General features: G+C 39.2%; 1 protein-coding gene across 2 annotated transcripts in view; it reads right to left on the bottom strand.

Annotated features, from left to right (window-relative positions):
- Window positions 1-2,129: 2,129 nt before the first annotated feature.
- Window positions 2,130-13,554, bottom strand: part of LOC308099137 (ral guanine nucleotide dissociation stimulator-like 1) — a 28,953-nt gene continuing 17,528 nt past the window's right edge. The window contains exons 10-17 of one of the 2 annotated variants that reach the window (XM_080447751.1): window positions 13,057-13,146; window positions 12,036-12,068; window positions 11,048-11,169; window positions 8,301-8,390; window positions 7,085-7,211; window positions 5,667-5,996; window positions 4,174-4,288; window positions 2,130-3,980 (exon numbers count right to left, since the gene is read on the bottom strand). In XM_080447751.1, coding sequence (XP_080303877.1) covers window positions 3,841-3,980; window positions 4,174-4,288; window positions 5,667-5,996; window positions 7,085-7,211; window positions 8,301-8,390; window positions 11,048-11,169; window positions 12,036-12,068; window positions 13,057-13,146 — 1,047 coding nt within the window. In that variant the 3' untranslated portion in view covers window positions 2,130-3,840. The remainder of the gene's footprint in view (window positions 3,981-4,173; window positions 4,289-5,666; window positions 5,997-7,084; window positions 7,212-8,300; window positions 8,391-11,047; window positions 11,170-12,035; window positions 12,069-13,056; window positions 13,147-13,554) is intronic. The other variant, XM_080447752.1, reaches the window with a different exon arrangement.

The raw sequence follows: 13,554 nt of genomic DNA, 5'->3' as shown, positions 1-13,554 counted from the left end.
TAAAGGTTTGAAAGGTTCTAAAGGTTTGAAAGGTTTGAAAGGTTTAAGAGGTTCTAAAGGTTTAAGAGGTTCTAAAGGTTTGAAAGGTTCTAAAGGGTATTTACTTTAAATTATTTTTAGTCACTTTATTAACTTTAAAGTATTTTTTTCTAATTTTTACAACTTTTAAGTATTTTTACTATTTTTTTCAACTTTTAAGTATTTTTACTCATTTTGAGTACTTTTGAGTATTTTTACTCAATATAAGTACTCTTAAGTATTTTTACTCAAGGTATTTACTTTAAAGTATTTTTAGTCACTTTATTTACTTTAAAGTATTTTTTACTAATTTTTACAACTTTTAAGTATTATTACTCTTTTTATCAACTTTTAAGTATTTTTACTCTTTTTTTCAACTTTTAAGTATTTTTACTCATTTTGAGTACTTTTAAGTATTTTTACTCAATATAAGTACTCTTAAGTATTTTTACTCAAGGTATTTACTTAAAAGTATTTTCAGTCACTTTATTTACTTTAAAGTATTTTTTACAAATTTTTACAACTTTTAAGTATTTTTACTCTTTTTATCAAAGTATTTTTACTATTTAAAAAGTGAAATATCTCTAAAAGTACAACTTATTTCAAAAATTCTAATGGTAGCCAATATGTCCTAAGTAGGCTGAACATAATAGAGTTGGAACGGAGTTTCTAGTTAAAAGTATGAATTTCTCCATTGAAATGAATGGGAGTTTTTTAGAAGTAAAAAGTGAAATATCTCTAAAAGTACAAATGATTTCAAAAATTCAAATGGTAGCCGATATGTCCTGAGTAGGCCGAACGTTGAAGAGTTGGAACGGAGTTTGTAGATAAAAGTATGAAGGACTAGTTAGCCGTCAAAAAACGGGCGGAATATAGTATATAAATAGTGGCAATAACATTAGTGTGATCGCTTTAGCGATCCCACAACTATAGACCTATCGTTATGGCCAGCATCCTCTCCAAAGTATTGGAAAAAATCATTTTGTCTCCTATTTTATTCAACGTTTATATGGATGATCTATCTAGTGAATTAAATAAGTGCGATATGGTCCTATAGGTAACTATCAATCACCTTATGTACGCTGATGACCTGGTTGTTCTGAGTCCATACAGTGGAGGGTTACAGCAGCTATTGAAAGTGTGCTCAAATTATGGCAATGATAATGACATAATTTATAATGCAAAAAAAATCATGATAGTGAGAAACCATGAGGACAAGAAATTGGCCTTCCCAGCATACAGAAAGACCTTCCTTGTCTTTCTGTATGCCAGGATATCAAGTACCTTGGCCACATTTTTACTGATTATCTCCATGATTGATGATAGAGATATCTCTTGACAGTGCCGCAAACTTTATGCCCAGGGCAATATGCTGCTTTGCAGCTTCAGTATGTGTTGTTCAGGTCCTGTCAAGTGTGCACTTTTTAAAGCATTTTGCACTCCCATGTATACAGCTTACTTGTGGTGCACGAACAAGAAATGTAGCATGCAGAGGCTTAAACTGGCCTACAATGATGGCCGGAGGATTCTACTTAAGGTCCCTAGATGGCATAGTGCCAGTCACCTGTTTGTAACGTGTGGAATCCACACATGAGAGGCTCTCTTAAGGCACTTTATGTATGGATTGATATCTCACCTGGATGAGTCCCGGAACAGTATTATTGAGGATATAGTCAAGTCCTGGGAAGAGCCGTCTCCGATACTGCGTAAATACTGGAGAGCCAGCCTCAATTTTATGTTTAAAGTTGAATTTGTTATATGATGTCTATGATTTGTATACTCTATGGACCCCCTGTGTGTCTGGAATAAAGTTGGAATTGAATTGAATTAATACAATCTGCAGTGGTTAGATTGCATTTGTTTACATTTGTACACTCAGTAAGAATTCAAATTTAGCACCATTGGTACACTCAATGCTTATTGGTTTGGAAGAGAGGATTTTAGAAGATGGTTTGTCTGTACTTAGGCTATGTCCCTACAAAAATAGACCAATTATAGCCGACGCTGCAATGCAATGACTTTCATTCACAAACTGCACACCCACTTTAACTTGGTACAGATGGCTTAATATTGACAGAGGCCACACCATAATTAGACTGTCTTGTTTTTTTAATATGCATTCTTTTTTTTCTCAGACCATGACAGAAATTTGGTTCATTGTTACCAACATTGCAAATATTCATCAGAGTAGCTCAACTATGATTCCTAAATACATTATTTTTTATGTAGATCATAGTGTTTGAAAACAACCAAAAGAACTCATAAATCAGCGGATGCTCAATTCATCACCAATGAAAAAAAGACAATGATAGAGAAGACATTAAAATAGAAAGCAATGCAAAAACACCTGACAATTATGAACATGTTAATTTAGAGCAGCAACACATGAAATCTACTCAGCACGCACAACAGCATACTCTCTCCATCGCTCGCACACACGCACACACAGTTTTCTTTTTAGGCAAAAATGTAAAAAAAAAAAAGAGGGAAAATAAAATAAAAGGACAAATAACTGATCTACAAGATCAAAACGGTTGTAGATCAGCAAGCTCACAATGATCTACATCTACTTGCACAGTAGATCTGCTATTTTCGCACAACGCCGCTGTACAACCAAGTATAAAATAGAGCTCAAGCTCATTAACACAACTAAGGCTGGATCTTCTGCCCTGAAAAGTTATCGCCTTCACTGAAACTGAACTAGAACTGTCCATCAACGTCTCCTCCGGTACGGTGTCTTTAGTGACCATGACAAGAATGCCATCGAGCCAGTCGGGGTGGCCACAGTTCCTCTATCCCTCTCATATGTCATCAGGCGTTTCACGCAGTGATGCTGGCACAGACCCAGGACGGAGAGATAGCCATCTAGATCATCAGTGTTTCCCAAACACTGGGTCGGGACCCATGTGTGGGTCACAGACACATTTTTTATGGGTCACAGTAAATATCCCTTCATTTTTTCTTTCCTACATTTTGTTTTTAATTATTATTATTTCAAAACATTTTGTCATGATTTAAAACGAAATTCAATGATTTTTCAAAAGAATTTCATGAATAAATAAAAATAAAATCAAAGAAATTCCATAAATTAGATAACACATGTTTAAGAAGTATGAAATGAAAATAGCCGATCTACAAGCTCACAGCGCATCGTTAACGCCTTGTGAGCTTGTAGATTTGCTATTTTAACTAGCTTGGGTCCTGGGGAAACATTCCCTCTTCTGGCTCCGCAATGCAACACAGTCCAGGCTTCCTCTTCTCTAGTGTCTAAAATAAAAATAAAAAAACAAAACTACCTGTGGCATTCTGTTGTTCATTAAGTACTTGTCTTTCCGTCACCTGCCATTTAACCCTTGGTTTTGGCTCAGCCGCCCCGGTAAACTGCCAGGCATTTCTCAGTGTTCACATGTACAGTAAATGGGTCACTGCTCTTTGCACGTGTCACCCTCATGTGCTTCCATTGTGGGATGATGTTCGTAAGGAGCTCATTGTCCAGGGGAAATGGGCAAGGAATGTGTTCCATTGTCACAGTTCATCAGTAGTGATTCAAATAAGATTAATTCCAACAGTTGGTTAAAAGCTTTTCTGGTCCAAGTGTTTTCCGTTTAGTTTTTTTTATAAACTATGTCCCCAGGTTCCTGAAGTCTTCGTTTTAATCCATAAAGTGACACTGCATTATCAGCTACCGTTCATTACTTCACATTTGGACTCTTTCGGAATCCAAAAAAAAGAGTAGACAAGAACAACTACTCCATGACTTCATTTCCACTCAGAGTTCAGTGCGTCTGTCTGTTCTTTGGCCTCCATGCCACAAAGGAGGCGCTATTTGGTGTAGCGACCCAAACTACAGGTTGCCCTCAGCGGTGTCTTCTGGCCCTTCGAGAACTTACGTAGAACAAAGTCAAAGTTGGCTGCGGTGGACATGGCATAAAAGACATTGGCTTTGTCTGGTATGAGTAGCTCTGAAAAGTAAGAGACAAAAGAAACAGTCCTTTTAGTGAAAGCCTTCTATGATGGACGCTGACGTGATTCAATGATGTTTCACTCACTCACTTTGCAGACACAAATGTTTCACTCAAGTTAAAAGGCTGAGTTTAATAAAAAATGCAAAGAAATATATATACAAATAAATTGGGTTAGACATGATTTTTCTACCTCTTCCTGGAGAGATGAGCTGTGTGAGAGTGAACTCCTGTCTGCTCATGTGCTCCAGGTGATGTTTCTCCAAGGCCCTTTGAATCACCTGGGCAGTTTTGTCCTGGCTGGTCAACTGTGAAGGACACGCAAAGAACCAAAGTACTTGTTACACATAAACTAAAGGATAATGTGAAAATCTGGAAAAATACCAGACTTAATAGCTAGCCCTGGGGACCGCTTTTGCACAGCATGTGAAAACGAATCTAGAAAGCAGGCATTCCTCATTATTATTGAGACAATTATAACATAGCTTACACTGGTTGCCAAGCATGGCCTATTAACAGGAAACACTGACGTTACCAGCAGGTAACCCAAAAGCCTAATTTGTACTCTGCAGTACAAATAAACCTAATACTGATGAAGGTTCAAAGCATCTCTCCTTAGCAGCGTCAAAGTGAATGACCCCCCTCTGACCACTGACTTTACCAGCATGTCAATTCAATGTTTACAAAACTCAGCCCACCAATAAATTATATATCTAGTATGTTCCCATTGTTGGATATGTCAGCACATTAAAATAGACTCCAATCACATTGTTTTTCTTTTCTTTTACAACTGTAAGAACCCACCCCCACTTTTAGTCATTGGTCGACTAACAGAAGTTGCTAATACAAAGAACACATTCCCTTGCTGGCTTCCCAAACACAAACACTGCCAACAGACCTTTTTTGCGATGTGTTGTGAGCTTGTATATGAGCTATTTTGGCTATTTGTCGAATGACAAAGTATATACAGTGGTAAATTAGTATCATTGGTAACACCTCACGACAGTTTAACATTACACAACTATTTATGTCAATAGGACTGCTGTGAAAAAGGTCTATTGTGTTTGCTGGAGCACCCGTCCGGCCAAGTGTTTCACCTCCACACCCAGCGGTGGAAAGTAACTAAGTACATCTACTTAAGTACTGTACTTAAGTACAATTTTGACTTTACTTTACTTTTACTTTACTTGAGTATTTCCAATGCTTTTACTTCTACTCCACTACATCTTAGAGGCAAATATTGTACTTTTACTCCACTACAATTATTTGAAAACTTTAGTTACTAGTTACTTTGCAGGTATAAATTATTACATTATAAAACATACATTAACCACTTTAGTCCTATTTTATACATAGGCTATTTGAAAATAGCAGATCTACAAGCTCACAACGCGTCGCGATGTGACGCGTTGTGAACTTGTAGATCTGCTATCTTCAAACATTTCGGTACTTTTACTTTTGGTACTTTAAGTACATTTTGACACCAATACTTTTGTACTTTTACTCAAGTAAATGTTCAATTCCGGACTTTTACTTGTAACAGAGTACTTCTACATTGCAGTATTGATACTTTTACTAAAGTAAAACATTTGAGTACTTTTTCCACCACTGTCCACACCACACGGACAGTCTCGTTTCACAACCTAAGCGCGGTCTGCGCTCATCACCCCCTCTCGTCCAACTCACCAGGATGCTCTTGTACATGTTTCCGTTGTTTGTGCCCAGGTCCACGCTGACCCGGACGATGCAGGAGTCTGCCACCTGCCGGTTGTAGACTGGCAGCATGGTCATGGACACGGAGCGCTTGGGGGAGGAGCACTCGGGCAGGATGAGATGGTGGACCACGGCCGGAGCGCAGAGGTCCGGCTGTGAGCTGGACGAAGAGCAGGAGGAGGAGGTAGGAGCCTCCATGGAGGAGTCCGCGGAGGAGCAGGGAGAAGACGTGGAACAGGACGAGGAGGAGGAGGACGAGGAAGAAAAGGTCTCGGAGACATTGTTGCACGACAGGGAAAGTGGCTGTGGGGAGAGAGAGACAGAGAGAGAGAGAGAGTAGGAGAGAGAGCAGGAGATGAAGAGAAGGGATTTGTGTGATGGACAGAAAGAGAGTGAAAGAAATTAATTTCAGAGAGTTCCTTTGGAAACGCTGGCAGTCATAGCACTTATCGAGCACTGTGCCCATCAGAGATGTTAATTTAACTCTGAGAGCACACATGTATGCAACCGCATACATTTATGGAACCAAAATGGAGCTGTAAGGGTCATTACATTCGTACACTCTCAGGGTTACAAACGGATAACTTAACACTAAGGATTTACTGTGTTCAGCGAGCTCCACGCCCCATTAAACCAACAGTTTAAGCACCTGCCTCAATGGACATTCCACTCTCACTCAAGTACCCATGCCAGTTTCAACAGCACGTCAATGAGTATCTATTGTGCTGTGATAAACCAGCTTTCGAGCTGCGTTCAATATATTTCCCAGCTGTTCAGAAATTGTTTCGGGGGTTGACAATTATTAACTGTGATTGTGATTATTAACTGTAAGAGCTATTTGGTTAATGTATGGGACAACGCGTCTCTGAACAAAGACACGCTTGATTACACATATGAAGAGAACAACATGAGACACATTAGAAATGTTTCCATCCATTGTTCTTTTTCATGGGAATTATGATGATCACTTAGAAAACTTCTCAATATTGCAAAAAAAGGTTTTCGACACCCGCTTAATGTGGAAAAGTTGAGCTTGAGTAAAGGAATTATTGTGACACACATTCCATGTGGGAATCCAAAAGTCTACCACTCTTCTAAGATGGAATCCCCACATGTCCAAGGGAGATATTGGGACTTCGAGCAGTACTATTTGACGACCAGTAGGTGTCCTACAGGGTCTTAAATGTCTCAATAGAAGATTAGGGAGACCACCTCTAACCACTGCAGATGTACTATTATATTATAATAACGTACTCTACCATACCGATGCATTGAAATAGCATTTCATTCATTAAAACAAAGTTTCGGATTGCAGCCTTAAACAATAAATAACAAAATTATAGTAAAATAATACGCCATTTTTGTATTCACTAAAAAAAACACATACACACCTGCAGTCTAATGGAACAGCCTCCATTGGACGAGAGGTCTTCCATCTCGGAACCACTGGATCCAGAAGATGACACACTGATCTGGTCCGCTAGCATCTTCTTAGAGCTGTCATTCACTGTCAAGAGGCTGAACACAAACAAACCGGGTTTCTGAACAACTGGCTTAAATGCATGATGTTATGGTTCAAAAATATTACATTATGTTGCCTCTTTGACAGGCAAAAGCCTGATTTATACATTGCTGTACGATGCTGTCGTGCACCCAAACTAGCCAATATACAAGCTCCCAACACGTCGCGATGTGACGTGTTGGGAGCTTGTAGATCTGCTATTCGGAGTATAAATTAAGAAGACAAACAGGGAGTGAGTGGGTTCAAATAGGCTTTTCCGAGCGGCACTACAGCCACAGCCAACCAATAGTGTTGGTGGTAAATGGGCCATATTGATTGCAAAACGCACTTCAAATGACTCCTGTATCTCAAGGCCTCTAAATCAGTACCGGCCTCTCAACAAGCTACAGGGTCCTCAATAAGCAAGGTACTTTCAAAGGATGCGGAACAAGGCAGAGTTTAATAACATTGTAGGCCTCCCTGTCCAATCTTTAACTATCCATAATTCCAAGTTAAAAGGTGTGCAGTTTGAGAACGAAGCCACAACCTATATAGGTCAATAGTACTTTGGAATGCTTTGCCCAAAAACCTCTAATCTACAATCCATAACAAAATTACTTTAAAAAAAATATATCAAGAGATATCTTGCCATATCTTGTCAAGTATGTAACTGTTATTTGTGTATTTTGTCTAATTTGACTGGACTGTTGGATCTGATTTTATAGAGTTAATTTGTCTTTTTGTATTCATTTTAATTTTACCGTTATGTTTTACTTTAATTTGTATTTTTAGTTGTACATCTGTATTGTATATGCTTTGTTCAGGACCCCAGGAAGACTAGAGGGTCATTCATGTGTCTCTGATGGGGATCCTTTAATAAACATAAACATAAACAAATTACAATGCATTGTTCAGGGGTGAAGCCACACTAGGCACGTTGATAGAAATAGCGATCTTTATAAATAATTCACCTATAAGTACAAAAGTGCTTCAAACGTCTATACGAAGACTGCTAGCCTTCACGTCTGTGGGAGTATGATTTACGAGCGTCTTTGTGTCAACCGTGTGTGCTGTAGATTAGAAGTGTAGACAGGTACTTTACTTACGAAGTGAGCTTCTTTGTGAGAGCGCGATGGCTCCAGGGGCCCGGCGAACACAGGTCCACAGGAGGCTCCAGGCGTATCGACAATTCATAACTGTCAAAAAAAAAACAATGCCGTTAAGATATCAATTCATTCCCTACAGCAGTCACACTTTGAGTAACCAGCTAACCTAGTTCACATAACCTACATTACAGTATAAATACTGTATGTTATTAGAAACGGCCACACCTTGTGTGAACCTACAAGTGTGTTTCACACTGATAGATGAACCTTCCAATTGCACAACTCAAGATTATACAACTGCCAGCTACTTTGGCTTCCAAAATAACACACTCTGGAATATGATCCTACAGTTATATGGGCCAATCGGATCATCTTCCTTCTCTTTTCTTGATATAAAATAAAACAACTGAAGGACAAGAACTAAGTTGCTGAATCAACGATACCAGTGTCCAGTGTCCACTTGAAAAAGGCATGTCTTTATGATTAGCGGTAGTAGTATTAAAGTATTAAAGCTACAATCCGTAACTTTTAACGTCCTGTCCTGCTTATGTCCTGTGTTTTATGTCAAGCCTGATCTCCCGCGTCAGATATCAAATATCTACCGCTCGGGGAAGAGAAAATCCCAATTTAGCCAGGGGAGATATTAAGCTTATCAGCTTAAGCCGGTACGACTTGTCAACCAATAGATGTTCTACCCGACACCAGAGTCTAAATTTCCCCAATGGAAAAGTACGGAGACCACCTCCAACCACTGCAGATGTACTAGTTATGTATATCATATACGTAACTAGTACATCTGCAGTGGTTCGACCACGTACTCTACCAAATATATTAACTAAACAAAGTTGTATTCATTAACCCTTTAAGACCGGGAACGCATCTGTGTCATTTTAAGATTTCTTTGGCTATATAAAAATAGCAGATCTACAGTGCCGCGCTACGAGCTTGTAGATCTGCTATTTTTTTTTTTTTGAAAATGTGTGCAAATCTTTCAGTTGAATATATATATACTTTTTTAAAGCGAAAGTTTTTAACTCAAATCTTATCACTACTATAAATCCTAAAAAAAGAAATCCCTAAAGTTCTTTTTTATATATTTTTTTACTTATGTTGCTCATTATTATTATCAATGGTTTTCAAACTTTTTGTGTCAAGGACCCCCAAAATAATATGTATTTGTCCGCGGACCCCCTCCCATCTAAAAATATTTTGTTCCAGGGACACGATTTTTCTAAAAAATAGCAGATCTACAAGCTCATAGCGCGGCACTCGGTGCCGCGCTATGAGCTTGTATGTCTGCTATTTTTGAATAGCCGAAGAAACCTTAAAATGACACACATGCGTTTCCTTCCCGGCCTTAAAGGGTTAAAATAAGTTACGGTTTGCAGCTTTAGATACTGATTAAACTCTTTAACACATTGGGTGCCAGAGGTTTATTAAAATATTATACGTTGAGTGCCAGCATTTCTTCCATCCACTTGCGTTATACATTTCGTGCTGTGAGAAGCCCCGACGCGGAAATGCATGTAAACAAAGCGTGCGTGCGAGACGGCGGAGGGTCCCGACTAACGCCTGGAACAATAATATTTCCAACGCGACCCTCCATTGCAGCGTGATCGCCGATCGAAAACGGCTCGTTTCCACCACATTAAAAAGAAATGGAGATATTAAGCTTTTAATCAAGGAGATAACATTGAAAACGCCGACCGGAAGGATTTTTGACATGGAGCCACATCCAGCCTCTTCTTCTCAGAAACTGCTTGGGTGATGTCAAAGTTTCGTTTTAGCGCCCCACGTGGCCCACATGTATAAAAATAGAATTGGGTCAAAAACGGTCCGGACCGTTTTCGGCACTTCTCGTTTGGACCCTCAAAAACGGTCCGGACCGTTTTTGGCATTCAATGTGTTAATAATGGGAATACATTATTATTCTCTTCAGTAAAGAGTAGTGAGCAATCTTTATTGAGACAGACCAGGCAGTTTTCTGTCGAGTAGAGAGAGAGAGAGAGAGAGAGAGAGAGAGAGAGAGAGAGAGAGAGAGAGAGCGAGGATCTCTGAGTAAGGTGTGATTTTACTTGGGTTGTGTGCCAGTGTCGTGCACCGAAAATACCCAAACAAGCTCAACAACTCGTTACAGTATGAGCTGGTGGATCGGCTATTTTCTGTGCATGAAACCTGCATGCAACTTAACCCATTCAAACCCGGGAACCCATCTGTGTCATTTTAGATTCTTCTTTGGCTATTCAAAAATAGCAGATCTACAAGCTCATAGCGCGGCACCGAGTGAGCTTGTATTGCTGCTATTTAAAAACAATCGTGAACATTTTTGCAAATCTTTGAATATATATTCTACAGTACAAATGTCTTCTAAATCCTAACCGTTTTTTGAAAAAAAATAATTGGTTGCTACAGTACGTATATCAGTGGTTCTCAAACCTTTTCATGTCAAGGACCCCCAAAATGATATGTATTTGGCCACGGACTCCCATCTCAAAGCAGAGAAGAGAAGCAAAGATGTGAGTAAATAAATGTTGCTTTAAAAAAATATATATTCAAAGATTTGCAAACATTTTGACGTTTTTTCTAAAATAGCAGATACAAGTTCATAGCACACATGAACTTGTATATCTGCTATTCTTTTTAAAGCCAAAGTATAAATAATGGATAAAGTGGTTACACAGATGCGTTTTGAACCGGTTTGAATGGGTGAAGTATGACCTCAGGGCTAAGAGAGCCTTCCGCCTCACCTCCCCAGGTCAGTGAGCATCTTGTGTTCCCGCAGCCAAGCATGGATCCTGGGGTGTTGAGGCAGGTTGTACTGGGCACAGGAGGCCTGGAGCAGGTGGATCTGGGAGAGAATCTCAAACTCCTGCGAAGGAGATAAATCGAAACGTAAATGAAAAATTAAGAGTGCCACAGACACACAACGAGGACAAACGGTCAGCGGTGTAAAGTAACTAGGTACATTTACTCAAGTTTTGAGATACTTTTACTTCACTGGAGTATTTCCAATAGTCAATACTTTTACTTCTACTCCACTACATCTCAGAGGTAAATATTGTGCTTTTACTCCACTACAATTATTTGAAAACTTTAGTTACTGTACTTGTTACTTTGCGGATATAAATTATTACATTCTAAGACATGCATTAACCACTTTAGCCCTATTTTATACATAGGCTATTTGAAAATAGCCGATCTACAAGCTCGAGAGCTTGTAGATCTGCTATTTTCAAACATTTTAGTACTTTTACTTTTGGTACTTTAGGTACATTTTGATACCAATACTTTTGTACTTTTACTCAAGTAAATTTTGAATTCCGGACTTTTACTTGTAACGGAGTACTTCTACATTGCAGTATTGATACTTTTACTTAAGTAAATAATTTGAGTACTTTTTCCACTACTGCAAACGGTCACTACTCTCGTGACCTGCGCGGTTACATAACCGTGCTCAGGGGGACACGAGACGGGTGACACTTTGAACAAAGTCGTAAATTCTCCTGAGGAGAGAGAATGGGCGAATGGACAGCGAAACTAAATGGTGTGCCAGTCTCTCCCATTCTGCACTGTAAAAGAATGCACTATCAGCTTTATTTACCAAGTCAAACCCGCGCACACCCGCCCAGAGACAAGAATGCACCGAGGCGATAACACCAGTGACATATTTGTTGAACACCTTTTTGTATACCTTTGCATTTGTAATGAATCTTAAAAAATGATTTTTTTGCTTACCCTTCTCCTCTTCTCAAAGTTTATGAGCTCCCCCTGTCAAAACAATAGTAAACATCCGTCAAAAAACAATAATAAAAATATAGCGCTTCACGTGATTAACACTTTATCAGAGATTAATGAGAACAGAGGCTGAGAAGAACTCAACAGCATGTGATAAAAAGGAATATAAATAAGGGCGTTTGACAAGTAGACACCATAAACCTAATGTGCGGGGGGGAATTACATGAGACGTACAGTATATATTTCTGTTTGCTAAATGTGGGGCCTCTGTTTATTGGCAATCACTTCCTCATGTGAATATCTAGGTAGCTGAGTAGGTAGAGAGGCCGCCTGGGAATTGGAAGGTTGCTAGTTCAACCCTCAGCTTGCTATGTATCAGAGTGTGTCCATGAGCAAGACACTTGACCCCGAACCGACCCCCAACGTGTCGCGATGTGACGCGTTGTGAGCTTGCAGTTTTTGTGTGACACTGTTGTACAACAAAGTATAATATGGCTCAAGTGGTTAATCAGATGAACCGATTTAGTTGATTATAAAAAAGTCTTTTCATTGATGTATACAAAAGAAAAGTGATTCTCCATTATTCGATTAACCCATTAAGGCCTGAGGCGGATTCTACAGAATGTCTTCTAAATCCATATGTTGCTATATCAGCGGTTCTCAAACTTTTTCATGTCAAGGACCCGCAAAATTATATGTATTTGGCCGCGGACCCCCATCGCAAAATATATTGTTCCAGGGACCCCCAGAGGCAAAGATTTGAGTTACAAATGTTCGCTTTATTCAAAGATTTGCTCAAACTTTCACGATTTTTCAAAAATAGCAGATCCACAAGCTCGTAGCGCGGCACTCGGTGCCGCGCTATGAGCTTGTAGATCTGCTATTTTTGAATAGCCAAAGAAATCTGAAAATGACACGGATGCGTTCCCGGTCTTAATGCGTTAATGAAAAAAGTAATCGATAGAATAATGGCCAAGAAAATAATGGCTGGCCTTGCAGCTCTACAGCTGACAGTATTTACCTCCAGGTTGTCTGGCAGGGCAGTGTCCAACATGGTGAGGACCGTGAGGTAGGTGCCCAGGTAGGGGACCATGGCACTCGAGGTGCTCTGCTGGAAATAAAACAAGAAAACAAAAAACAGCAATCAGACATGATGTACGTAATGCAAGTCGAATCGTGTCTACGGATCCCACTGTGTGACAGTTTTGAACAAGGAGTCTACAACAGCAGACGTATGCTAGGCGATGTTTTGCCTCAAGTAAACAAAAAAACAAAAAAAATTAAATAACTACATTTTCCAAACGTGTCTGTTAATTCATGGCATTTTTCACAAAACTGTCTGCACACAGATTGATGCCATATGCATTTTAACACATGAAAACGGTTTTGTTTCTGGTATAGGTATAACTTCGGTCAACACAAACAATGACCGTCCCTTTATTTTTAACATGTAGTTTTCTGTCACATAAGGTATGACCCTATTACACTGAATGACGCAAGACAAACAAAACATCGATAT

This window comes from Gymnoscopelus braueri (genome assembly GCF_963280865.1).
Source record: "Gymnoscopelus braueri genome assembly, chromosome: 13".
Taxonomy (NCBI): Eukaryota; Metazoa; Chordata; class Actinopteri; order Myctophiformes; family Myctophidae; genus Gymnoscopelus; species Gymnoscopelus braueri.
This window is presented reverse-complemented; position numbering and strand designations above follow the sequence as displayed.